Below are 27438 nucleotides of genomic sequence, written 5' to 3' on the forward strand. Positions count from 1 at the left end.
TGAAAGCATGAAATTGGGTCTTTGGGCAGGCATATGGAAAGATTGCAACAAGGCAACAACTGCAACCAAAATACCAAAGGCTACATGAGCACCTGCATCCAAAAATGACATGATCAATCGTCTCTGGTTCCTCTTTGCAAAAAGCACATAAATTATCTTCAACTCCAGGGAACCCAAAAAGGAACAATCTGTCTTTTGTATTGAGTCTTCCCTGAAAGATAAACCACACCAAGAGTTGCGCACGTGGTGGAGACTTTACTCCACGCCAACCTTCCATGTAGAAACTGATTGTTGTCATTTCCCATCATACGAGCAACCTGCACACAAAAATTAGAAACAGAAAAGACCTTGGATTTGTCGAACACCCAAAAACTTTTATCGCGTTCGTTCTCAATCACGGACATATGACCCATGGCTAAGTAGTGACTTTCGATCATAAGTTCCTCCCAAACAAACAAGTTTCTTCTCCAAGTAAACTTCCACACCCACTGGCCATTCTCCCAAGTGCCCATATCTCCAATGAGGCCATGTTGTTGCGTAGAGATCGAGAACAGTCTCGGGAACATCCTCTTAAGTATATCTCCCTCAGTCCACTTATCAAGCCAAAACCTTGTAGAAGCCCCATTGCCAACCTTGATTTATATCCCTTTCTTAGCCACTTCTTGCACTTTACTGCCACATTTAGAAAAGTCCAGAATTTGATCCCATAAGCTCACAGAATCATGTGCCCTATGCTCGTGTAGGTCCCCAGTATTATTTGTACAATGGTTGGAGCTCACTATTCTCTTCCACAGGGGTCGTTTGTTATCCGCGAATTTCCACCACCACTTGAATAACAAGGCGGCGTTCTTAACATGAATGTCTCCGACCCCGAGCCCGCCTTGCTCAATTGGTTTTTGAATCACATCCCATGCAATTAAACATCCCCCTTTTGATCCTACTTTCTTTCCCCAGAAAAACCTTCGCTGCATCTGGATAATACGCTTTGCCACGGTCTTTGGTAGCCTAAAAAGGCTAAGATAATACATAGTGGTGGTGAATAGTGTCACATTAAATTTAGGGTTGCATTCAATTAATCAATTGCACTAAGATAGCGCAGATATATTATTATTGTCCATACAAATTTCAAATTCCATGAATAGTTTAGTAATGTATAATAAATATTCCTATATTTACATTAGAACTCTTTTAATTTGTTTTTTTTTTAAAGTTCCTTATAAAAGATTACTAGCTATGCATATTTTGTGACACATGTCTTACTAAATTCATAATTATATCCATAATTTACATTTTTATAGGTAAAAAAAGCTCATGAAATCCATTGAGATGAGCAAAGGTAAAAAAATTAGAGAAAATATTATTCAACAAACCAAACAACATGACACAATTCATACTAGTTAATTATTAAAAAACAAGTAAATAACCAGACCAAAAATCCAACGTACGATAGAAGGGAAACAATAAATAACAATTGGCAAGTCGAAACAATAAATAAGAATTGGCTAGTGAAAATTATATTGGATATTATCAACACTATTAAGACCATTCTTCCTTCTATAGAGTATGAATAAGATATATAGTATTAACAACTAGTATTAAATTTTTATTTTTTTTGTAATCATGGTAAAATAGAATAATCCAAATACAATATAATGCTACAAAATACTACTATTGAGTATATGTTTCACGTGCAAGAAAAAAAACATTTTAAATCATTATTGTGTCCACTGGGATATGCATTATAGAGAAAAGATATGCTGCGCGACTCCTCCTGAGCGGCACTTGAGCGCCCGCTTTCTTCCACGTCACCTCACATCTCTTTTTCTTGTTCCGTGAAATTCTCCCTTCTCTGTTTTTCTATTTCTCTGCCATTCTTAAATTAACTGTCCATGAAAAAGATCTCGAAATTCAATTGTTACTGCTTATATTGAGTGATTCTCTTCCTCCTTGCCTATTTACAATTCTGTATGAATGTGTGCCTCTTCCATCTTGCCAATTCTCTATTTCTATGATGATCAAAATCCACCTATTTGCACGATTCCATCTCCATCCCCCGAATTGGAATTCCAAAGCTTAAAATCGTTTTTGGATATTTCAATTTATGACTTAAAAATCTAAATCATATTAAATCTAAATCATATCACCATTTATATATGGTTCCACTCTGCAATTTCCAATGTGCTCACTTTGGATATGCTGTGAAAGCAAGGGAAGTGTTTGGTGACATAGCTGAGATTGTGATTTTTAATATTGGGCTTCATCCCCAATAAATTACGCCTTCCATTGACGGGACTTGCAATCAAATTAGATCTATTTTTTTTCTTCTCTTTTATGCAATCATCATCTGTGTTTATCCTTTTTGTATAACTTTCAAGTGTAACACTAATATTTAAAACTCACCAAGAAGAAGAAACATGGAAGAGAGGTGGAGAGAAATTTACAAAGTGGCAGATGTGCAGAGAGAAAAAACGTGGAAGAGATACGAATATACACATAAGAAAATAGAAATTGAGAGGGAAAAAAAATAGAAAATGAGAGGGGCGCTCACCCGTCGCTCAGCAAGTCACGCGCAGCATAACAAATCTCATGCATTATATATACTTTCATTTTATTTTTTTTAAAAAGGTAATTATTAATATTTGGACCTACAACAAGAACATATCGAAAGGAAGATGCCAAGTGTATATGTTACAATAAAACCAAAAAAAGTGGGCTACTAGTGCTAGTTGATGAGCCCTATACCCCAACATGGATTGTCGAATATCCCAAGCATGGTTACCAACATAATCCAATATATGTTTCCCTATTTTGAAATATCTCATAAAATTGGTGTCAATAGGTGTAATCATCAATCATCCCACCACTAAAAAAAATGGTGAGATAGAATAATTCATAAGTATGAAGTTCTTTCTTTTGTGTGTATTTGATATACCATGTAATTTGGGGGTTGGATTTGTAATTAATAAACCCCTTAATTCAAATTCATTTGTTTGTATCAGTAAATATCTGAATTCGGAACCGGATTCCAAATCTATACTTCCCAATTCAAAAATTCCATACTAAAAAGTAAATATATAGAAATCTAAATAGCCATATTAATTAAAAATGTTAAGTATAAAATCAAAACACAGTAAAATAAAACCCGAAAATCATTTTGGCCTACCTCTTCTTTTCTATTCTCTCTTCCTCTTCCTCTTTTGATAGCCGGAAACTTTGTCTCTCAGCCCACCACCGGTTCCTCGCCTCCCCCATATGGTTCGACTGCATTCATCCTAATTTGTGAACAACCCATTCGACAATGTGGTTGGTTGTGTAAATTATCCTAATTTTTGATAGGTTGTCCTGAATTAAAATATTATGTCTTTCACTTGAATTACACAAAATTGCAATTATAACACACTTATAAATGTAGAGATGTGATCAAATGAAAACTCTAAATATTGTACAAACTCAAAATTATGATCTGGACCATTGGAAAATGTCAACAGATCATAAAAAAGCATCAACAGGAAAATGTCAACAGAATTTCAATGGTAGTCAATGATTGATACTGTGTTGATATTGTGTTGATACTATGTTGACATTAAAATCTTGAAATTTTACACTGTGTTGATATTGTATTTAAACTGTATTGGAGAGTTTTAAGTTTGTACAATATATAAGTTTACATTTTATCACTACCCTATAAATGTACCCTATAAATGTAGTATAACAAAGATATACCCTATAAATGTACCCTATAAATGTAGTATAACAAAGATACTTTTAGGGCCTGTTTTGTACGTGGGTTAGGTATGGATTGGGGCATTTAATCTATTCTAAACCTATGTTTTGTACTATGGATAATTTTTGGGAAAGCCCGACGGGCCTATCGAATTTTATCTAGGCCCGGCGTAAACAGTGCCAAATTCCACTGTTACTCTTGGGAAAAAAGTCCACCAAAAATTGTTGGATTATTCACTGTTTTAATAGGTTTCCTCTTTACCTTTCAATTTTTTCCCCTCCAATCTCTCTCTCCTCTGCCATCAGCGCCTTCAATTTCTTCCACTCCACTCTCTCTCTGCCATCAACAAACCATATTTGTTCTGTCTCTTGAGCACTCCTCTCCGTCAACATCTATTCCATGAACCTTGGACCTCTATTCCATGGCCACCGTCGTTCGCCACCTAGCGATAGTGGCGGCGCCCGGCGTCGTTTGGTTTCGGACTCTACGCCCTCTGTATTATGCTGGAAAACATTGCAGGGGAGGGATTGGTGGAGTACTTGCTGTAAATCTAGATCCAAATTCATAATAATTTCTGCAATTTAGTCTTCTTGTAGTGGATTTCTGTATGTTTGGGGCATATTTGTTCTTCCGATTTTTGTATTTTGGTTTTTTTTTTTGTTTTATCAAATTATGGATGAATTTCTAGGTTTGGTGTCGATGTGGTATCGATTTCTATTTATTCAGATCATGAAACTCTCAATTTTGGAATTAGATTCTTGATTTTGGACTCAAACTCATCTTCAATACATAGATTTTCGATTCTGGAAGTATTCGTCGATTTTTGAATTGTTGATGACATTCAAAATAATCAATATTTCTGGAAAATTATCCATGCTACAAAACAATACTAATATAAAAACCTAATCCAAGTTCTATCCTGCTTTAGGCCCGAAATTTTATCCTAGGTTCACTATCATGGAATATTCCAGCTACAAAACGAGCCGTTAAGTGCCTAGACTTATAATAGGACAAATGATGAATAAATAAGTTATTAGTATCCTACAGTTGTAAAGGATTGAGATTGAACACCTCTCTATATCTCAACTCAAACAATCGAATACCACGTGTATTTTCCTTCAAGTGTCATAAATGTGTAGACATTTTCAATTAAAGGCTATTCACATGGGTTGGTTGATTTGATGTATGATATATAGAATCCAAAATTAACACTTGTATCGATTAAATACCAACTGAATTTCTTGACTCAACCGAAATTAGCTCTCATCCTATGAGGCTTCAGTCTAAATGATGAGTCACCTTTCGGATCCAACGAATTTATATTCTATATTTGAATCTAAATTATTGACTCAACACATTTATAAAGTTTGAATTTAACATATCCAATGTCTTTTCAAGAATATTTAATCGGTTAAATCTTCTTTGTGTAATTAAAGATTGAGGTCCCGTTCTCCCCATTCACGGTTAACAACCTTTAATTTTAACAAAAAAAGTAATTTGTTATTAAATAATGACCCAATTATTTGATACTTTAAAATCAAGATGGAAAAAATCAATATAACACATGAATTGGAGTAGTATCATACTTGCATTGATTTGGGCCTCAGTTATCGAGCATAAAGTTTTTTGGCCCGACAAAATACCCACAAAAAAGTAAATTTTAAATTAAGGTAAAAAAGAATTTAATATTTAATTTTTCATTTCTACTTAATCAAATCAGACCAAACATAGTTTAATTAATGACAATCAGAGAGTATTTTATTTTATTTTATTTAATTAATTGCCGTCGCCGCCACCTCGCGCGGATCCTCCGCCACGCCCGCCGCCCCTTCGCCCGCCATTCCCGCCGCCACTTCGCCCGCCGCCGCCACCGCCGCTTCTTCCACCGCCTCCTCTCCCCGTCTCTACACGACCGGGCGTCGGCGTCGGGGTATCAAGCGACCCCATCAATTGTTCCCATGTGAATCTATCAGATTCATCAAGCGGAGAATGACTGCTCTGAAATGGGGAGGATTGAAATTGAGACGGGAAGTTAATCGCATCCATGTTGGGTCGATAGTCGTCCGTCCCTGGTTGGGTACGACCCGCATATCTCTGCTGATAGGCCGAGGACTGCCCCCGGTTTTGGGGTGTTTGTAGCCACGGCGCCGGCGATGGCGGACTCCACATCTGGGATGGAGGAGGGGTGGGACTCGATCCCCAGCGTTGGGGGGGTGGAAAGCCCCCCTGTCCCGAATCTCCATAACCGGGATCGTCTCCGCCTTGCATTACACAAAAATTCAAATTGAAGGAAATAGGGTAAATTGTGTGTGAGTGTAGAGTAAAAATAAGCTATGAATTTTAGGTATAAATAGAAAAAATTTCAAAAATTAAAAAAAAAAAAAAAAAAATTCTGAAAAGGGGAGAGCCGCGGCTCGTGCCCAAGCGCCGCGGCCAGGCCACGATCGTGACGCGCCCATGTCCACCCCCCCCCCCCCCCCCGGCGGCTCGTGCCCAAGCGCCGCGGCCAGGCCACGATCGTGACGCGCCCACGTCCACCCCCACCCCGCGGCTGCCCACCCCCCGCACTATAGGGAGCCGCGGCTTGCGGCTCTCCCGTGGCCCGGCCGCAGCTCCCCTACAGTGGACACTCTTAAGATTTTCTTAAAATCAACACTCAAATTTACCTCAAATTTGACAAACCTCGAAATGTTCTATATTACTCCACTTTTTATTGCAAACGTCGAAAAATATATTTATAATAGAAAATTATCCAAATATACATAACTTTTCCAAATGGTTAAGAGCATAATAATCAACTTTTTCAGCGGCTTCAATCAAGTAGTCAATCATGCTTTTCGAATAACAGCGTATATACCGGCCTAATCTCAATCAAATATTCAATGAAAAATAGTATTTAATTAATTTTGGCAGAGGCCATTAACCATAACATAATTGAATAATCACCCTTTCCAACTGAAAAAAATATCTTATCATCTCTTTATCTTTTGAATTTTCCCCGTTCCATTATCGAATAGATGATGCCATGATATGGAAATATTTAATTATATTGATTACTACTATTATTAATCACCTACGATCACGCCATCTTAATTTTTGCTACCTATGTGAGTAATTCACTTGGATGAGAGCGATTACGTAATATTCCATTATTATTAATCATCGAGATCAAATATCTTGGATTTAAGTCTATATGATGCGCCTTTAGAAAAATGACTCACTTAGTACTTTTTAAACAGGAATACGAATTAATTTGGAACGTTCCAAAATAGAATACAAATCACTTAGTTGATTCGGGTATGTTGCTTATTTTGTTGGGTGCGAGTTTGCCGTTTTGCTTTTCTTGATGTTTTGGCTATAGTTACTTTGAAAGAATTCTTGTAGTTTCGTTTTGCTGGTTGCTTCTAGTCATGCCTTTATGTAGTGTTTGGTTAATGTTCTATCACGTTTGGTTTTGGTTCTTGTTCTTATGTGTCGAGTTGTTGTTTATTTGTTGTTTGATGTTGGTGGAAATTGACTAGCTATATGTTATGTGTCTTGTTTGCACTGACGGACCCAGGTGGGGTCGGGTGGGGTCGACCGACCCCACCGTCGTCCGACGAGAGCGTCGCCGAAAAGTTCATTCATAGACCTCCGACCCTCTGCAACTTCACCTTCCGACCCCATGCAACTTTGTCTTGACCTCACGCAGTAGAGTTTGCTGGAAAATAAAAGGAGTGATGGAGAAAATCATTGGGAAGGTCATAGGGAGGGGAAGCCGGGAAGAAGAACCGAATTCAGATTCTCACTGAGGAAGAAGAAGACATGTTTCTACTTCTTTGCTTATTAATGATATGGGCCATAAGTTTGTGGGCTTCCTCTATTAAATAAGTGGTAGATTTGATTATAGATTAATTAAGTATAGTTATGTTTATAATATCATTTTATAAACAATAGTTCCATTCTATTTTATTTTATTCTAATTTATGATAAATCATCAAATGATTATTTAAAAGTGTTTTATCAATACATATTTAAGTTAAAAGATAAACAACTAAAATTCTACAATCTCCATCCAAAAATAAGAAATTATTTTATCATTTATATATTTTCGCGGAGTCTCATTTTATTATTATTAAAAGTTAAAAACAATAAGCAGACCTTAGAATCACCTTATATTCTAAGGTTTTATAAAACCATATATTATTATTAATTAATACTCTATTATTTTAAAATGGGAATTAGGTTATGTTATTTAATTCAACTCACGTATCATACAGTTGTAGCTGAAAAATAAACGATTTCAATTGTAGCTGAAAAATAAACGATTTCAAATTAGAAGTGAAGAGAGTCATATTTTTAAACAATAAATTAAATATTATATGTATATATATATTATACTATTAATTATATTCGACCCCACAAGTTTCAATTTCTGCGTCCGTCATTGCTTGTTTGCACCTCTTCTTTTTCAATCTAACGAGATGAGTTTTGTTTATCGTTATTATTTTACTCACCGTAATTTTGACGTGAGCATTTTTTTAAAAATAAAAAATAGTGATCACATAAAATATGCAAAATAACTCTTCTTTGACGGCTATTTTGTAAGTAATGTCCAATTGGTATGGAATGAGGTTGAAATTAGCCGCATGTATTGTTTTCATTTTCTAACTTCTGATTCAGACTTTTGTCTGCAATTAAGTTAGAAATTAAAATTGGTAACGTGATGATGTCTTCAATTTTCTGACTAATCAATTCAAAAATACGATAAAGAGGTATGGCCATTGAGTATTATGAAAAACTATAAAGTTTGAAAAGAGTTTTATTGAACATATCCACTTCGCTTTTTTCATAAAAATATTGTTCTCTTTTGTATTTCTAAATTCTCCTTCTCGGCTTGTTTGTACTTCGTACGTAGTCTATTTATTAGTGGATAAGAATTTTCTAATGGGTAGTGACTTCCATTTTGTCCAAATTTAACTGCTAATTGTTGTATAAATGAATAAATCCATTTAATCCGATCGTTATTTGGTCCACAGACTTCACACGACTTTGACTGGTAATTATAATGTTTTCAGCCGAATCGACCTAAAATATCCAACTTGAATTTTGTTCTTGATTTTTATACTAAACAATTTTATGAATTATATATCATATCTCGAATCGAAGGGCTTAATTATTCTGACTAATTATAATGCAGACTATTTTATTTTAAATGATAAAAAAGTTCTAATATTATTAAAATCTTTCATTATTTGTCTAGGCGAGAATAAAAACTCCTGACACCATCCTCTTATCCAAGTTCCAAGTCACCAAAACACAAATTTCTTCTCAAACTCCCAATTGGGTTTGAAGTCTTGAAAGATGATTTTGTTGCGAAGATCCCAAACTGACTAGAAAATGACATAGAAAAGAAAAATCCACAGTTGCTTCTCAATCTTACTGAAAGGAGTACCTAGCCAAGATAAAAGGCAAGCTCTTGGCCGATTGAAAAGGCAAAAGGAGATATTACATCGATTACAACAATGCTACCATAAGCTGCTTGACATCTTGCAACTGAAGAAGAGATGTTCAATAGTCTATGGGTCTTCTTTCAATAAAACACATCGATCATCTTCAACTCCACATACGCCAAATTCGAATAACCGAGCTTTGGTGTTTAATCCCCCTTGGAGAATAAACCACACTTGTAGTAGAGCTTTAGGCGGGACAAGCTTCGTCCATGATATGTAGCTGGTTCATTGTCCGCTATAAGTTTTGTAACCTGCAAAACAAAATTAGAGACTGAGAAAGACTTCGAAGGAAGCCAAGACCAAACTCTCATATCCCCCGTATTTTCCGTCAAAGAAATGCAATTAACGGCTGACATGAATTCTCCGAAACAGCTCCTCTTCCCAAGCAAACAACTTCCTCCTCCAATGGAATAACCGATTCCAACTTCCCTAACTCCCATTCTCCCATGTGTGCAACAAAGTTATTTTTCTGGGCCTCTAGCAAAAACAATTTAGGGAACAAAGCTTAGAGTAGTGATACAAACTATTTTTATACAAACCATTCTCCTTATCTTAAAATTTTGATATAATTACTTAGGCATCCCGTTATTAATAATCTCATGTTCACATTATTCGAAACTTGAATATTCACATTGATGTCTGAAATTTAATGCCCATCCAAAAACGCTCAGTGATACAAACCATACTTTAATTAAACTTCCCAAAACTCACAATTTCATGTCCATATTATTCAGTTATTCGAAAATTTAATGTCGATATTAACGTTTGAAATTTAATGCTTAGGTCAATTAAGAAAAACAAAATTTAAACGTGGCTTACACAAACATAGATATTCCTTTATCCTCCAATAATCTTGGTATCAAATTTTTGTGTATAACAATATAAATATTAATTTCTCATCCAATAAATTTATCACAGCATTTCTTTTTGGCAATAATAACTTATTATTACCAAAAAGAAATGGTGTGATGAATTTATTGCCAAAATAGAAATTTCTCATTTGAACCGGCACAAATGGAGTAAAATTTTCTTTTAATCCTAACCTAAAGGACACATACTCTATTTAAGAAATTTATCTAATAAAGATATGTGACATAAAATATGTTAGTACTTCATTTCTTCTCCTCTGTTTTTGCAATATAGTTGTAGGCTTGGCCCATGACAGGTTTTACTAGGCGGATTCCTTTCTTTAATTAAAGGTGGGTTGTGGGCCGAATTTACATGATCGGCCCATATTACGCTATCAACTCCTAAGCCAATTGGGCCAAAGGGAAATTGAAGGCGGCCCACACGAGACCGAAATTTTTACACAAAAAAATAAAAAGTGAATAAATGTTATAGAAAATTGAAATTATTACAATAGAACCATATGAAAACGACCTAAAGCTAATTTTCTATCTCACGTTAAGAAGTGAAAATAAAATAAAATTGAGTAACCTAAAACTAATAATGAGAAAATGACTTTTAAGCTAATGTTGAAATATACATAACGGAAAAGAATGTGCGCATACACCTCTTACCTCTTTTTTCTTTCCTATAGTGTGACCACATTTTAGAAATAATGCAATGAAAATTAGCAAAAAGAAGAAAATAAAACTAGCTAGGAATTAGTGAGCTCATTATATAATAATTTTAACACACCGAAAATTGCTACTACTATATTACATTGTAAACGCACAAAGATTGTTATGAGGAGATAACTTCATTTAATAGTAAACTGTATAAATTAGGATTTTTACTAATGATATTTGTAAATTCATAATCACTAAACGAAGCTTCCCAAACTCTCACCACACACTCAGTCACCCACCCCCACCACCAAACAAGAGTAATAAATAGTTAAAAGTAGATTTTTATCAATGAAGTATCTAAAAATCAACAATAAGAAAATATCTTAATTCAATCTTAAATAGGATTAACAAACAATCACTTAGTCTCTGCATATTACACTAATATGTGGTCCATATTTTTTAAAAATATCGTCCATGAACATTGGTATAATCATCGGTAGGACATTTCCATTTGTAAGGTTTTTTTAACAAAAATGCCCCCGACTATACGATTTATTTATATATAACCACCACTTCGATTGCACTTGGTTCATTGATTTTTATTGTATTTTCTCAACATAAGTCGTTAAATTATATGATAAATAATTGCTTGTCACAGCACATACTTAGCTTGAACATAAATGAATGAACCAAATTGACAAATTTTCTCTTATAAAAAAAACATAAATAACCTTCATGGAGAATATTTTACTTTAAGAAAATGCAAAAAGTTCTATCGACGATATTAAATCAATGTTCACAAACTTGTAGTGATATTTGTAAAGAACAAAAATCACAAATAGTATTAATATACCCATGAACCAAAATGCACTCTCTTCTATTTTAAGTTTTTTACACCTCACACCTAACCAACCTCCTATTTTTCTTTAAATATAACAAATTACAAATACCAAGAAAGCAATACAGCACCTCAAATCACTACATAGATATTCATTTTTAATTATAACCTATACAAAAATAATTAGTGGGAGAGAAACTCCAACCCAACGGTCCCAACTAGTTCAATTTTGTCCCAATATAAAGATAGTGCCCCTACCATCGCATGTTACTATGTCACTACTATATGGCGGCCTCATTTCTCCTCCAATAATTTTCATCAAAACCATACAAAAATTTCAAAAAAAAATGAGGCACATTATCCATATCTTAGTTCTTGTAATTTCTATCACATGTTCCACCACTTTGTCAATCGATGCCACACATCTATCCAAATCCAAACTCCCGCCATTTTCATGCGGGAGTTCGTCTTCGTCCTCGTCCTCATCCTCATCCCCGTTCTGTGACGCGGGCTTGCCGGTCAGGGAGCGGGCCCGCGACCTGATCTCGCGGCTGACGTTGGACGAGAAGATCTCGCAGCTCGTCAACAAGGCCGCGGCCATCCCCCGCCTCGGCGTCCCCTACTACCAGTGGTGGTCGGAGGCGCTGCATGGGGTGGCCGTCGCCACGGGAGTCGAGAACGGGGTCAAGTTCGACGGGGTCATCGAGGCCGCCACCAGCTTCCCTCAGGTCATTCTCACGGCCTCCACCTTCGATGCCGATCTCTGGTATCGGATTGCAAAGGTTAGCTACATTTTCAAGAATTTTTTTTTTTGGTAGAATGATGGAAAATGAGACGTGGGATCTGGGAAAGATTGAATTTTTAGATTAGTTTAGGCTTGGATAAGGATTTTTCAAATCATGGTACAAATCGAGGAAGTTTTTTATTTTAGCAAGATGAGATTCTTGATTTTTGCAGAAGTTGTTTGTGGATATTTTAAGTGCAGAAATAGAGGATTGGGTGGATTTAGATTCGTTTTTCTCATGTAATGCCAAATTAATCAGTGGGGGCATTGATTTTTTGATTAAAGAATAGTCAAAGATTGGATTTTGGTGTGATTGTGTCTGCACTACTTTTACCTTCCATCACTCCTTGTTTTAAGAACTTCAATTAAAAATAAAAACTGTTTTATTTTTAGTTAATAGAGTTAAAATGGGAAATATTTCTGTAATAAAAATGATTTTTAGTTCAAAAAAAGGATATGTGTGTGTGTGTGTTTGCAGTATTCTTCAATTCTACGATAATAAAGTGTTTCATTTAAACAGATGCAACAACCATGAAAAGACTAGTTGAACATACCTCAGCAACAGATTTGGAGCTAAAAAAAACGAAATATTAGTAAAACTAAATGAAAAATGCAATCTTGGTTCAGAAATCTATGGCCACGCAAAAGTTGTAACAATGCTGATGATGATCTATTTTGAGCTAAAAATAACACATTTGATTGTCAATTGAAATTCGGTATGTTTGTGTGTTTGCAGCAGTTTTAGTTCTACGCTATTAAGGTTTTAATATAAAATTTTGCTAGTTAAATAAAGAAAACAGAGAAACATTTACAAGCAAATGATGTTGATATTTGAGTTAATGTTAGTGATAACAAATATGAAGGTGATCGGAAGAGAGGCAAGAGCCATCTACAACGAGGGGCAGGCGATTGGCCTAACGTTCTGGTCGCCAAACATCAACATCTTCAGGGATCCGCGATGGGGGAGGGGGCAGGAGACCCCCGGGGAGGATCCCTTGCTCACGGCCAAGTATGCCACGTCGTTTGTCAGAGGCCTCCAAGGCGACTCGTTTGAGGGCGGAGCCCTCAAAGATGGCCACCTCCAAGTCTCTGCGTGTTGCAAGCACTTCACTGCCTATGATCTCGACCGCTGGGAGGGATATGATCGATTCACCTTCAATGCTCAAGTAATAGGACTATCTAATTTTGTTTGATCATGCCATGTTCTTGATGTGTTTTGTGGTATTTATTGGAAGTTTGGATTGTTTTAGGTGACAAAACAGGATTTGGCGGATACTTACCAGCCCCCGTTCAAGGGCTGCATCGAGGAGGGGAAGGCGAGTGGGATAATGTGCGCGTATAATCTTGTGAACGGGGTCCCTAACTGCGCGGATTATAATTTGCTCACCAAGACTGCCCGCGGAGAGTGGGGATTTGAAGGGTTGGTTGTGTGTTTTTGTTTTTGTTTTCGTGTGTTTTTGAACCAGCTAACGTTGTTAGGGGGTTTCGGTTTTTAGGTACATAACCTCGGATTGTGATGCGGTTTCGCTTCTCTTTCATCAGCAACATTATGCAAAATCGGATGAAGAGGCTGTTGCTGATGTGCTCAAAGCTGGTTTGTGATGTGTGTGTTTTGATCACTTGAAAATGTATACATTAATGTTATGTGTGTGTGTTTGGATGTAGGAATGGATGTGAACTGTGGTTCATACTTGGGGAATTATACAAAATCTGCTGTTTTGAAGGGGACAGTGTCTGTATCTGACATAGATAGAGCTCTTGAGAATCTTTTCTCTGTGAGGATGAGGTTAGGTCTCTTCAACGGCCCCCCAAGCGGGACCTACAGTACACTCGGGCGAGCAGATGTCTGCTCGCCCGAGCACCAGGAGCTGGCACTTGAGGTAGCCAGGCAGGGGATAGTCCTTTTGAAGAACGAAGGAAACCTGTTGCCGCTACCCAAGGCCAAGAAGGGGTCTCTTGCAGTGATAGGCCCGAATGCGAATGTTTCCAAGGTACTTCTTGGGAACTACCATGGGCCGCCTTGCATGACCGTCACACCACTACAAGGGCTAATGAGTTATGTTGAGGATGTCAAGTTTGAACAAGGGTGTGACACCGTCAATTGTAGCTCTGTCGATGTGAAGACGGCGGTCGAGCTTGCAAAATCAGCGGATCACGTGGTTTTGGTGATGGGACTTAACCAAGAACGCGAGAAGGAGGATCTTGATCGCGATGATTTGGTGCTTCCGGGGAAGCAGCAGAGCTTGATCATGAGCGTTGCCAAGGCGGCTAAGAAGCCTGTTGTGTTGGTGTTGTTATGTGGAGGGCCGGTCGATGTTTTGTTCGCGAAAAATGAGCCGAAAATAGGAAGCATTTTGTGGGCGGGCTATCCTGGCCAGTCTGGAGGGAGAGCAGTTGCAGAGATCATATTTGGTGACTATAATCCAGGTAACAAAAGTGAAAAAATAAAACTTGAAGCGTCAAATGCGACTAACGTTATTAATGTTGAGATATTCATACGTGAGTTATCTCGTATGTAACAGTTAATTTGCATTTCTTGTTTTAGGAGGAAGGTTGACTATGACTTGGTATCCACAAGATTTCATCAAGATACCGATGACCGATATGAGAATGAGGGCTGACCCGTCGTCTGGCTACCCAGGGCGCACCTATAGATTCTATAAAGGTGAAAAGGTGTTTGAATTCGGGTATGGGCTGAGCTACACCACCTATTCTTACAAGATCGTGTCCGTGAGCCAAAGCAAGCTAGATCTCAAGACATCATCATCCGCTTCCGACCTAGGGTATGTCGCGGTCCAAGAGTTGGGACCGGGGTCATGCGACAAGGCTAGGGTTTCGGTTATCGTTAGTGTTGAGAATGAAGGGGAGATGGCGGGTAAGCACCCGGTGCTTTTGTTTCTGAGGCGCGCTCAAAGTGGCAGTGGTGGTCCGATGAAACAATTGGTCGGGTTTCAGACGGTTAGGACCGATGCTAAAGAGAAGGTGAGTGTCGAGTTTTCGGTAAGCCCGTGTGAGCATTTTAGTAGGGCCAATGAGGATGGAGAGATGGTGATTGAATCAGGAGATGGGAGTTTAGTTGTAGGAGATGAGGAACATCCCATTACCATAAGTATTTGACAAATTAAAGAATTGTCAATTGTGTTCAAGACTTTTATGCAGCTTGATGATGAATACTATTGAAATAAAATGTGATGTGGATGTTATTTGAACGGTGTGAAATGCTCTAATATAATTACCACATTTTGAAATTTTTCTATAAATCCCTCGTAGCATTTGCTCTCTCTCTCTCTCTCACACACACACACACAAAACTACCTACTACACACAAAATCTCACTATACTAATCTCCTCATAATCAAACACCCTCTATTCACAAACTTAGCCTCTCCTCAAAAAATTCACATTTCTCCCAAAAAATTCCTAATCAAAACATGAGACATCTCATCCACTACATCATTCCTCTCACACTAGCAATCACAATCTCTCTCATACTAACATTCAACAACCTCTCTCCCAAACCCCTCCCACCATTCTCATGCAGCCCCACCACCACCCCATCCACCGCCTCCCTCCCCTTCTGCGACGCCCGTCTCCCCGTCGAGAGGCGCGCCCGAGACCTAGTCGGGCGCCTCACCCTCGACGAGAAGATCGGCCAGCTCGTGAACAAGGCCGCTGCCATCCCCCGGCTCGGCATCCCCTACTACGAGTGGTGGTCGGAGGCGCTGCATGGCGTCGCCATGGCGGCCGGAGTCGAAAACGGCTTCTCGTTCAACGGGACGATCCGGGCCGCCACCAGTTTCCCTCAAGTCATACTCACTTCGGCTACCTTTGATGCTCAACTTTGGTACAAAATAGCTAAGGTTGGTACAAATTACTCATTTTTTTAATGTAAGGTTAATTTGATTAATTAATATTATTTTTTTTATTCACTATACCATATATAACGACAATGATCATGTGATGTGGAATCTTTTCTCTGAATATTTTGTCTCGTGATAAGGTAATTATTTAGCTTATTTCAACATGATATTTATCGTACTCTAGTAAAGGTATTTGTTTGTATATATTATATTGTCCAAAAGCAGGTGATTGATTAGTCACTATCTGTGCATATTATAGTACTTTATTCAAAGGACTTAAACATGATTGAAAAATTAATTAATATGCTTTTAGTAATCTTTATAGAACAAACTAAAATCATGTATACAAAATTTTTATTTTCTTGCAGACTTGTAGTATTAGTGTTAGATTATGGTTCGTCGCACGATGTATAAAATTGAAATATTAAATCATGAAGTTACAGTTTTTCTCAATTGTCCCTTTTATATACAAAATGTCGACGTCCTTTTTATGATGTTCGAAGCGACATTTTTTTTATTAAAATAAGGCAAAAAAGGAAAACAAAAAGAAAAATATTATTTTAATCAAATACGTCATTTTGTTATCATTTAAAGACATATTTTATATATAGATGTGACAATTAAGAAAATTTGAAATGTCATGATTTAATATTTTAATTTTAAACTTCATGGGACATACCAGAATTTAACCAAACTTCCATATTTAAATAGATATTAACTCTATATTTTATTATGCAATTTGAAGGCAACTGGAGAAGAGGGCAGAGCGATATACAATGCAGGGGAGGCCACAGGCATGACAATGTGGTCACCAAACATCAACATCTTCCGCGACCCGAGGTGGGGCCGCGGCCAGGAGACCCCAGGAGAGGATCCCCTGGTCGCGAGCAGGTACGCTGTGGCGTTTGTGCGAGGCCTCCAAGGCGACGCCTTTGAAGGCGGCCGTCTCTCAGATGACGGCCGCCTTCTGCTCTCTGCTTGCTGCAAGCATCTCACTGCCTATGATTTGGATCATTGGAAGGGAGTCCATCGTTTCACCTTCAATGCCCAAGTAATTAACTCTCTCACACCAACTTTTAAATTTAATTCAAATTTATTTTTACCATATATATTAAATCTTCTCTTTTTTTGTTTATGAAGGTTACAAAGCAAGATATGGCAGATACATTCCAGCCACCATTCAAAAGCTGCATCCAAGAGGGGAAAGCCAGTGGGATAATGTGTGCTTACAATCTCGTCAATGGCGTCCCGAGCTGCGCTGATCGACATCTTCTGACCGAGACAGCTCGCGAAGAATGGGGATTTGATGGCTATATAGTCTCAGATTGTGACGCGGTTTCGCTCATTCATGAGAAGCAGAACTATACAGACTCACATGAAGACGCCGTTGCCGCAGTTCTCAAAGCCGGTGAGTAGTTTAATTATCCTCTTTTTTCATTCATATTTTCTGGTTATGTTCTCTATGAAGAAAATGGTAGTATATGTTCTCTAGATTAGATATAGTATATTTTTCTAAAAATGGTAAAAAAAATCGGGCAACTTATTTAACCGTTTTTTCTTGATCAATTAGAAGCGAAAATTATAAGTTGCCTCTACTAGTAATTTAAAATATGATCAAGTTGAAGACTCATGCGAAAATTATAAGTTCAAGTGATTGGCAACTTTTTCAATCTTAAGTAGTCATTCAGTTCACACAATTGCATGAACCTTTGATTTTCGCATGAAAATTATTCTTTTTACAATTTAAGAAAAAAAATAAGTACACAAATATTGACTCAAATATCTTTTCAAAATTAATTAGCTATTTTTTATATATAGAACTTAAAAGTTTCAATTGTCATTTTGATCTATCCCAATTAGTAGTCTCAACTTTAATGATTGGGGAATGAGTTTTATGCTAACTCATATCAAACTAAAATATACTCCTACTAAGTTAGACTACAATTTCACCACTTTTTTCACTCACACACAATTAAATAAGAAAAACAATCATTTATTACCATTAATTTCCGTATATCATCATCCATTATCTATTGTGAAAAACTTTAATTTTCCATCCTAACACATAATACTAGTATAATTATTAAAAAAAAAAAAAGATGATGAAATGATGACCATTTCACATGGTTTCTTCTTCCTTCAAAAAACACAGGGATGGACCTCAACTGCGGCTCCTACATATCCGACCACGCAAAATCAGCCGTCGAAAAGGGCAAGCTATCGGAATCCGACATCGACAGAGCCCTCCACAACCTCTTCTCCGTCCGAATGAGGCTCGGCCTCTTCGACGGAAGCCCCAAAACCCAACCCTACACCAACCTCCGCCACAACGACGTCGTATGCACCTCCGCCCACCAACACCTCGCTCTCACCGCCGCACGCGACGGCATCGTGCTCCTCAAAAACTCCCAAAACCTCCTCCCCCTGTCCACCTCTTCCACCAAAACCCTCGCCGTCATCGGCCCCAACGCCAACAACCCCGAAACCCTAGTCGGAAACTACGCCGGCCCGCCCTGCAGCCCCATCACCCCACTCCAGGGCCTCACGAGATACGTAAAGGAGACGGTGTTTCATCGCGGCTGTGATCCGGCCGGGTGCGACTACGATGGGGCGGAGGGAGTGGCGGGATCGGCGGACCACGTGGTTGTGGTGGTGGGGCTGAGTCAGGGGGATGAGAGCGAGGAAATGGACAGGGAGGGTTTGGAGCTGCCGAGGGAGCAGGTGGTGCTGCTGGAGAGGGTGGCGGCGGCGGCGAGGAGGCCGGTTGTGGTGGTGGTGATGTGTGGTGGAGGGGTGGATGTTTCGTTTGCGAGAGATGATGAGAGGATTGGGGGGATTTTGTGGGCTGGGTATCCCGGTGAGGGAGGAGGGAGAGCGGTGGCGGAGATTATCTTTGGTCATCATAATCCAGGTATGTTTCGTTTACCAACGGATTTGGGCCTGATTAACGATACATCTTTAGGGTTTGTCGATGCAAAATTAGTCGCGCAGTTACTTGTGTTGATTTTTTTTTAAATAGCCAAAATTAAGGGTGCAAAGAAAAGTGTCCCTAACGGCATCCACAATGCTGAACATAAAAACCGCCCCAAAATTCGATAGAACCAATTTTTTCTTTGTCACGTCAGCATTATAGATTCCAGCAATAGCACCTGCAATTGCCATAACTTATTTCACAATTTTTCGTATATTATTATTTTAATTTTTTATTTAGAAAAAAAATAACATAGATTAAAATACTGAGTACAATGATAGAAGAAGAATACAGTATTTAAAGATAAAATAATGTATAAAAAAAGTCCGCCTGGCATACTGCCCTCTCGAGAGGGCACATGCGCCTGGTGTAATGGACAATTGTGTCCTCAACTTAAGCCAGTAGTAATAGACCCCAAATCCGGTTGATTTTAAGCCATTTGTTTTTCTAGGAAGCTTTTATTTGCATTCCTTAATTTTAGTTGGGAAAATTAAATTGAAAATATTTTTTTAAAGCATAGGTGATATATTTAAAAAGCCCTTTTTTTAGTAGTGATGGGTAGGGGAGAAATGAATATGTGATTTTGAGGGGTCTTCGGCCCACCCATGCCCTTGATCCATCTTCCTCGACCTCCTATGTTACATCTCATGTTTCACTGCAGGTGGACGGCTCCCCATGACGTGGTATCCACAAGATTTTACTAAAATACCCATGTCGAATATGAGGATGAGGCCCGACCACGAATCAGGCTACCCGGGGCGCACCTATAGATTCTACCAAGGTGAGAAAGTGTTTGAATTCGGATACGGCCTTAGCTACTCAAACTATACATACAAGTTCGTCTCGGTTAGCCAAAGCAAGCTCAATTTGAAGACATCATCACCCACTGAGAATAATAGCAAGCTTGAGAAAAAACTAGGGTTTGTTAGGGTTTCGGATATCGGATTGGATTCTTGTCATAAGGCGAGGTTTTCGGCTCTAGTTGGTGTCGTGAATGAAGGGAGCATGGTCGGGAAGCATCCCGTGCTGCTTTTTGTTAGGAGGGATCAGGGTCGGTTTGATGGTCCGATCAAACAGTTGATCGGGTTTCGGACAGTGAGGTTGGAGGGGAATGAGAGGGAAGATGTTGAGTTTGAAGTGGATCCATGTCAACATTTTGCTAGTGCTGATGAAGATGGAGTGATGGTGATTGAATTAGGGCTGCATTTCTTGGTTGTGGGAGATCAAGAGTTTTCTATTACTATAAACGTGTGATCAATTATCATGTTGAGAATAATTAATTGTAGTTTGAACGATAATTAATGGTGGTGATTTATGTAACTAGTTTGATTGCCATATTAATATGATGAAATTGGAAATGACTAAAATTTATCTGTGACTTCATTTCAATTTAATTAATCAAAGATATGCGTTCAATTCATATATAATTAAAACTCATTTAATTGTACTTTGTATATATTATAATGATCTTGTATTTTATACGTCACAGAATTGGATTTTGATAGTATTTGATATCAATAATGTTAATGTGTACATATGGTTATCATTATTGTACGGCATACCCCATTCATAAATACGTGCATTAATATTGGTATTGGAATTTAAATATTAGAACATGTGATGTTTTAATAATTAGTAGTACTAAGTATTTTATCCTGACAAGTTAGAGATTCTAATTATATGGCCATCATATAATTTTATAAAATGTTTTTTCAAATATTCTAATTTTATAAATTTTTCCGACTACCCAGATGTGTCCAAACCAAACCACATTTAAATTTGTTGGTAAAGAATAGGCGAAAGGGTTATTGATTTTATCGTTAGATTCATTTTAAAACTGTAAAAAGTAAAAAGATTGTATTGAAACTAAATAGTAGGAGTAGTAACATAAAATGTAAGCAGTAAAAAGATTTCAATACGCAAGGTTTATTATGGAAAAATGCTACAGCACTGATAACTACACTTATTTAATACTCCATCTGTCCCAAGATAAGTGACTTGTATTCCTTTTTGGGGTGTCCTACTATAAGTGACATATTTCTATTTTTAGCAAAAAGTCATCTCTCTTACTTTATTCTCCACCTACTTTATTCTCTCTTCTCTCCTCTACTTTTCCCTCTCTCATACTTTACTCTCTCCACTTTAACTTATTTAAATATCATTCCTTAAATCTCATGCCCAAAAGAAGTAGGTCACTTATCTTGGGACGGAAGGAGTATATGTAGTTACTATTATGTTCTTGTGTGGTCAGTCACATTATGGCCACATAGCATTACTCATTTAAGTATAGGACGTGTGATTGTTTTAATAATTAGTACTAAGTATTTTTATCCTGACAAGTTAGAGATTCTAATTATATGGCCATCAATTCATATAATTTTATTAAGATTTTTTCAAATATGTAATTATGTATTTTACAGAAATCCTAGTCCACAAATCAACGAAATTGCCACATTAGACTATTGGTCAGTTAATAATAATTAGTAATATATCAAGTAATAAATAAAATGATTAATGCTGGATACGTGACTTCTAAAAATTTCTGTTTGCTTATCATAGTAGAAACCTGAAAGCATAAGAAAGTGTATCCATCGATAAAACATTTCCAAATTTAAATAATAAAATAACTTTTCGCAATGCATAAATAAAATATTTTATTTTTCACTCAACAACTTTACTCCTTTAAATACCGACTTTATCTTTCCCTCGAATCAATACTCACTCACAATGAAGCTCCATTTCTATTTTCTCGCCGCATACCTCCTCCTCCTCCGCCTCCCGCGCGGCGGCGATTCAGCTCCGCCGCCGTTCTCGTGCGATTCAGCCGATCCTAAAACCAAATCGTTCAAGTTCTGCCAGAAATCTCTGCCGATTGCGCAGCGAGCTCGCGACCTAGTTTCGCGGCTGACATTAGACGAGAAGATTTCGCAGCTGGTTGATTCGTCCGCCGCCATTCCGCGGCTCGGCATCCCCGCGTACCAGTGGTGGTCCGAGGCGCTGCACGGCGTCTCCGGCTACGGCCGCGGCGTCACTTACGGCGGCGCAATCAAAGGCGCCACCAGCTTCCCCCAAGTTATCCTCGCCGCATCCACCTTCGATTCACGCCTTTGGTACCGCATTGGTCAGGTACGGTCAAAATTCGTTAATCGAGTGTATAATTAATTAATTTTTATCTACTCCATTATTTTGTTTTCCGAATTTAATATTTGTATGTAACTTTTTCGCCATTCCTCTTGTTTTCTGTTGTCGGTAGATAATCGCATTATACTATATTCCGTAATATTCAATTCATTCAAATCTTCGAAATATGCTCATTGGTAAATTATAGTGACATTATCATAATGAGTCATAAATGTTAATCATTGCAAAAGCAATTGCTCTAATTATGGTATAATGTCTCACAAATTTAGTGAAATCAATCATAATATGAGGTTAAATTATTGGTTATATGGTGTAGGCGATTGGGAGAGAGGCGAGGGGAATGTACAATGAGGGGCAAGTGCAAGGGATGACATTCTGGACGCCAAACATAAACATATTTAGGGATCCACGGTGGGGGAGAGGCCAGGAGACACCTGGCGAAGATCCAACGGTCGTTGCAAAATACGCAGTGGCGCACGTTAGAGGTTTTCAGGGTGATAAATACGAGGGGGGGCAAAATGGTCATCTTCTGGCATCCGCTTGCTGTAAACACTTCACTGCCTATGATTTGGACAATTGGAAGAGTGTTGATCGCATGGAATTTGATGCCAAGGTAATTTCTCTATTCCAAATAACTAATCATATATATAATGTGCCAAACAGATTTATATTCGTATGTGCTATCTTTAAATTCAAACACTTACATACCGGAAATATTCGTTATGAGACAGTTAGAAAAATGTCACGTTATGATATGATTAGTTATTTTTTTAATTTGCTAGATTAACTAGAATTTGATCATGATTTTGCAATTTGGCCTTTCAAATTTTATGTGTCGAATTATTTGGTAAAAAAATTATCCGTTCTAGATTTGATAATAGTTCAATAAGTATTAATGTTCCAAAATAAAAAAATGTGTATGGATATGATAATTTAACCCCAATTTTGACTCTAGTTTTTTTGGAATCTGTAGTAGCGTGTCAATTCATCTACCTAGTCAGCAATTTGTAGTAACGCAAATTATGTTATTAAGAGATTAGTACACCATATATTAAAAAATGTGACTATGTGAATGTGAGCATCTGTCAGATTTTGTTGCTTTTGAATGTATCAAATTCTTGATTTAAAAGTAGTAGTACTAATAATTTTGCAAGTTTCGCAAGGAGTAGTACTCTTTTAAGTAAAGTTCTTCCTCTAGGAATTTTCTATTTAGATGCATTCCCAATAGTAGAGTTAGAAAATAATTGGTGGTACATATGTCATAGGCCCTTTATTGAAGCTGTCTCCTTGTTTGGTTAATAAAGTTGTATGCTTTTGTTAGGCAGCGTGCTTGTCTTGATACATCAATAAAGTAAGAATATTAGTAGTAGTATACACAGGTCTTACGTCTCGGTTTTTCCAAGAGATTTTATTTCAATTTCTAATCAATAGAATTTAATTTGGTGAACCATAGTCCACTAATCACGGTCTACGTTGATCATGTGACAAATCTTTTCTTACTAAAATTTGCTATGACCCACTATTCAAGATTAGTTAATGCGCTCAATGACGTAGGAGATGTGTCGCATAAATCGTGGAGTAAAATTATGTTCTATCAAAATTGTAGGAAAAACTATAATTGCATATTTATAAGTATTTTATTGGTTTTTAGTAATAAAAAATTAATTTTAATTTAACTTCTTCCTGTTTTATTGTGAAACTGTACAATTTGAAATATGTTGGATACGTGTCATGTTTAATTGTTTAGCTAGACTTGATTTTGTTGGTTACATTTGCACAAAACCATCAAATATCTTTCTCAGTCAAGGAAAAATTTGAAGAATTGATTTGGTCAGTATTATTTTCATGAGAAACATACTCCTATATTTATGGGCGTGACTAATAAGTTGATAAAATAAATCCACTATCACGGAAACTTGTTTTATTTTGTGTATATTTAGAACCTCACAAATTTATCTTATTTGCTTGAATCCACTTATATTTTGCCATTGTAAATGAAAAATCAATATACCCATATAGGTGACACAACAAGATTTGGCAGACACGTATCAGCCACCTTTCAAAAGTTGTGTGCTAGAAGCCAAGGCCAGTGGAATAATGTGTGCTTACAACAGTGTGAATGGAGTCCCAAACTGTGCTGACCGCAACCTCCTCACCAAAACTGCCCGCGGGCAGTGGGGTTTCCATGGGTAAATTATTTTACTTCATCTCTTCTTAGTGTCGTTTGAGGGCTTGGTCCAAATCGTCTAATAGCATACTAATGTTGAGTTCAGGTGTGCATCGACGAGCCCTTACAATTATTACTGAAATTTGTTTATATGCATACTTGTGTTTTTTTTATCAGGTACATAGTGTCTGATTGTGATGCGGTTTCTACCATCTATGAAAAACACAAGTATGTACGTACACCTGAAGATGCTGTGGCACTTGCACTCAAGGCTGGTACGATTGTACCCCTTTTCCTTCGTTTTTAGGATATGCATAGTTTTGATTCAAAATTAAGCTACTGAGAATTGCATATTTAATTTAGATATGTAATACATTGAATTATATGGTTTGTGGGCCTTTTGTTTTACATTTTAAACTTTATTTATATTGTCTACCAGTGAATGTTCATACCAGCTGTAACATTTCAAATAGAAATTTGAATGAGCCTATTTTTCACCTACTTGTGATTGTGATCATAATTACCAGAATCTTGCTTGGTGGCCCCAGAAAAAAAAAAACCTAAACAAAAAGTTATAAACTGTCCATGTTACTCCATTTTTAGGGTAATGGTGAAATAGTTGTGAGGTATTTTAATTGGTGGAATAGATTTATCAAAACTTTACCCAAAATTAGTTGTTGCGTGTCACTTTGTATGTTATATTATAAACTAAAAATGCATTGCTGATGATGTTCTGATCTTGATTCTAATAATGTGCTCTTGTTGTAAATTCCATTACACATTTTGTTTCCATTACTAAAATATGAGATCTAACTAAAAAACTGCAGGCATGGATGTGAACTGTGGCTTATACTTGAAGAAATACACCAAATCAGCAATTCAGCAGAAAAAAGTGGTTGAATCCCAAGTAAACCGAGCCCTCAACAACCTCTTCGAGATCCGGATGCGGCTAGGGCTGTTCGAGGGCTCCCCGAGCCGCAGCCTGTACGGAAACATTGGCCGAGCCGATGTATGTAGCCAGGCTCACCAAGACCTAGCCCTTGAGGCTGCGAGAAACGGCATTGTTCTGTTGAAGAACGATGCCAACCTGCTGCCTCTGTCCAAGTTGAAAACACGGTCCTTGGCTGTCATGGGCCACAATGCGGCCAATCCCTACATGCTGCGTGGGGACTATGATGGCCCTCCCTGCAAGAATGTGGATGTTGTTACAGCCCTAAAAGGTTATGTACACAACACCCTGTTTGTACAGGGCTGCAGTAACGCTGACTGCGCCACGGCCTCGACTAGCAGCGCAGTGGCTGCAGCCAAGGAGATGGACTACGTCGTTTTAGTGATGGGGCTGGACCAGAATCAGGAGAAGGAGGATCATGATCGCGTCGAGTTAGGCCTCCCGGGACAGCAGCAGAGCCTCATCACGGCTGTTGCTGCTGCTGCCAAGAAGCCCGTCGTCCTTGTGCTGATCTGCGGTGGACCCGTCGACGTTGGTTTTGCGAAAAATGACCCGAAAATCGGCAGCATTCTTTGGGCTGGCTATCCAGGAGAAGCTGGAGGGGTTGCATTGTCTCAGATCATATTTGGGGAGCACAATCCTGGTGAGAAATTATCCTTTTTGTCTTTAAGTTTTGTGATGTACTTACTTGATCCCTTTTTCGGCACGAGATTTTATGCAATATTTCCACTATTGGAAATGTTTCAAGATATGTGTGTTTCCATGTACTTACTTGGACACTCATCGAGAGGACTGAGAAAATTTCTTCGTCTCTGATTTTGCAGGTGGGAAGTTACCTATGACTTGGTACCCGAAGAATTTCGTTAACGTACCAATGACGGACATGAGGATGAGGTCAGATCTAAAGTCGGGCTATCCAGGACGCACTTACCGATTCTACAAAGGGCCAAAGGTGTTTGAGTTCGGGTACGGGCTAAGCTACACTACCTACTACTACGAATTCAAGCAGTCGACTCCCAACACCATCAGGTTGAACCATCTCACGGGCGCTTCCCACGCCATGGATGAAAGTTTGAGTTCGAATTCAAGTTCGATCAGAGCCTTGTCCGTTGCCAAAATTGGAGCGGACAACTGTGAAATGCTCAAGTTCTCGGCTCATGTAGGAGTCGAGAACACTGGGTCGATGGCGGGGAGGCACACGGTTCTTCTCTTTGCTAGGCACGAAAGGACAGGCGAGGGAAGGCCTATGAAGCAGTTGGTGGGATTCGAGAGCGTGAGCTTAGATCCGAGACAGAGAGATGAAATCGAGTTCGTGTTGAATCCATGTGAGCATCTGACCACAGCCAAAATAGATGGTTCAGTGGTGATAGAAGAAGGGTATAGGTATTTGGTGGTAGAAGATAAAGAATTCTCTATTAACATTGTGATTTGAACAACATTATTATTTGTGTTATGAAATTTTGTTTTACTGATTTAAAAATTCTAATATTTTATAAACAGAAAATATACTATATATCTTTAAAATATTAAACAGGTGACTTAATTAAGAACATGTGATTATTTTTTTGATCGAAGTTCGACCTAACGTTCCAAAATAAGAAATTTAAAGATATTGAAATTGAAATTATGAAATTATTAAAATGTTAAAATCATAACCTTAAACTCAATTAGTATGAATATATCATATACCAAAATTTAATTTGTTGTATGTAAGTGAAATATAATAAAAATTTACAAAGAATATGTGAATAAAAAGTGACATAAAAACAAGTTTATCAATATTAAAAATTACAATATATTTATAAAATACGGAGTAATTAATTTTGGCTATTATACCTTAAATCTGATTATTTTCATTTTATTGATAGTATTAGATAACAAATTTGTAATGCTCATATAGTTTTATTAAATTAGTTAAACTAAAATTTATATGGACTAATTAGATTAGAAATCCGTCATTATTCATTACATTCATTTGACTATAAAAAAAAAAATCAGATA

The 27438-nt window shown here is 37.6% G+C and overlaps 3 protein-coding genes across 3 annotated transcripts; all 3 read left to right on the forward strand.

Annotated features, from left to right (window-relative positions):
* Positions 1-11833: 11833 nt before the first annotated feature.
* On the forward strand, positions 11834-15558 carry LOC125220172 (putative beta-D-xylosidase 7). Its single transcript, XM_048122316.2, has 6 exons — positions 11834-12347; positions 13213-13515; positions 13600-13769; positions 13846-13943; positions 14015-14776; positions 14895-15558. Exons 1-6 carry the CDS (start codon positions 11838-11840, stop codon positions 15464-15466), a joined length of 2415 nt encoding a protein of 804 aa, XP_047978273.1. The 5' UTR covers positions 11834-11837; the 3' UTR covers positions 15467-15558.
* A 91-nt stretch (positions 15559-15649) lies between these two features.
* On the forward strand, positions 15650-20549 carry LOC125220173 (putative beta-D-xylosidase 7). The gene is made up of 5 exons (XM_048122317.2): positions 15650-16209; positions 16955-17260; positions 17350-17617; positions 18362-19120; positions 19842-20549. Exons 1-5 carry the CDS (start codon positions 15781-15783, stop codon positions 20432-20434), a joined length of 2355 nt encoding a protein of 784 aa, XP_047978274.1. The 5' UTR covers positions 15650-15780; the 3' UTR covers positions 20435-20549.
* Positions 20550-21883: 1334 nt separating this feature from the next.
* Positions 21884-26917, forward strand: LOC125223673 (putative beta-D-xylosidase 7). Its single transcript, XM_048126926.2, has 6 exons — positions 21884-22306; positions 22638-22934; positions 24341-24510; positions 24666-24763; positions 25316-26080; positions 26262-26917. The coding sequence occupies exons 1-6, from the start codon at positions 21908-21910 to the stop codon at positions 26867-26869; spliced, it is 2337 nt and encodes a 778-aa protein (XP_047982883.2). The 5' UTR covers positions 21884-21907; the 3' UTR covers positions 26870-26917.
* Positions 26918-27438: the final 521 nt, after the last annotated feature.

Source organism: Salvia hispanica, chromosome 1 (genome assembly GCF_029641045.1).
Source record: "Salvia hispanica isolate PSC_SH4W2 chromosome 1, Shi_PSC_v1, whole genome shotgun sequence".
Taxonomy (NCBI): domain Eukaryota; kingdom Viridiplantae; phylum Streptophyta; class Magnoliopsida; order Lamiales; family Lamiaceae; genus Salvia; species Salvia hispanica.

Excerpts from the sequence above, each read along its gene's own strand:
- LOC125223673 (XM_048126926.2), top strand. The coding sequence starts at position 21,908 with ATGAAGCTCCATTTCTATTTTCTCGCCGCATACCTCCTCCTCCTCCGC. Across the intron at positions 24,511-24,665 it reads GGGCAGTGGGGTTTCCATGG|GTACATAGTGTCTGATTGTG; the intron begins GTAAATTATTTT and ends TTTTTTTATCAG. Across the intron at positions 24,764-25,315 it reads GGCACTTGCACTCAAGGCTG|GCATGGATGTGAACTGTGGC; the intron begins GTACGATTGTAC and ends AAAAAACTGCAG.
- LOC125220172 (XM_048122316.2), top strand. The coding sequence starts at position 11,838 with ATGTCACTACTATATGGCGGCCTCATTTCTCCTCCAATAATTTTCATC. Across the intron at positions 13,770-13,845 it reads GGAGAGTGGGGATTTGAAGG|GTACATAACCTCGGATTGTG; the intron begins GTTGGTTGTGTG and ends TTCGGTTTTTAG. Across the intron at positions 13,944-14,014 it reads TGCTGATGTGCTCAAAGCTG|GAATGGATGTGAACTGTGGT; the intron begins GTTTGTGATGTG and ends GTTTGGATGTAG.
- LOC125220173 (XM_048122317.2), top strand. The coding sequence starts at position 15,781 with ATGAGACATCTCATCCACTACATCATTCCTCTCACACTAGCAATCACA. Across the intron at positions 16,210-16,954 it reads TTTGGTACAAAATAGCTAAG|GCAACTGGAGAAGAGGGCAG; the intron begins GTTGGTACAAAT and ends TGCAATTTGAAG. Across the intron at positions 17,261-17,349 it reads GTTTCACCTTCAATGCCCAA|GTTACAAAGCAAGATATGGC; the intron begins GTAATTAACTCT and ends TTGTTTATGAAG.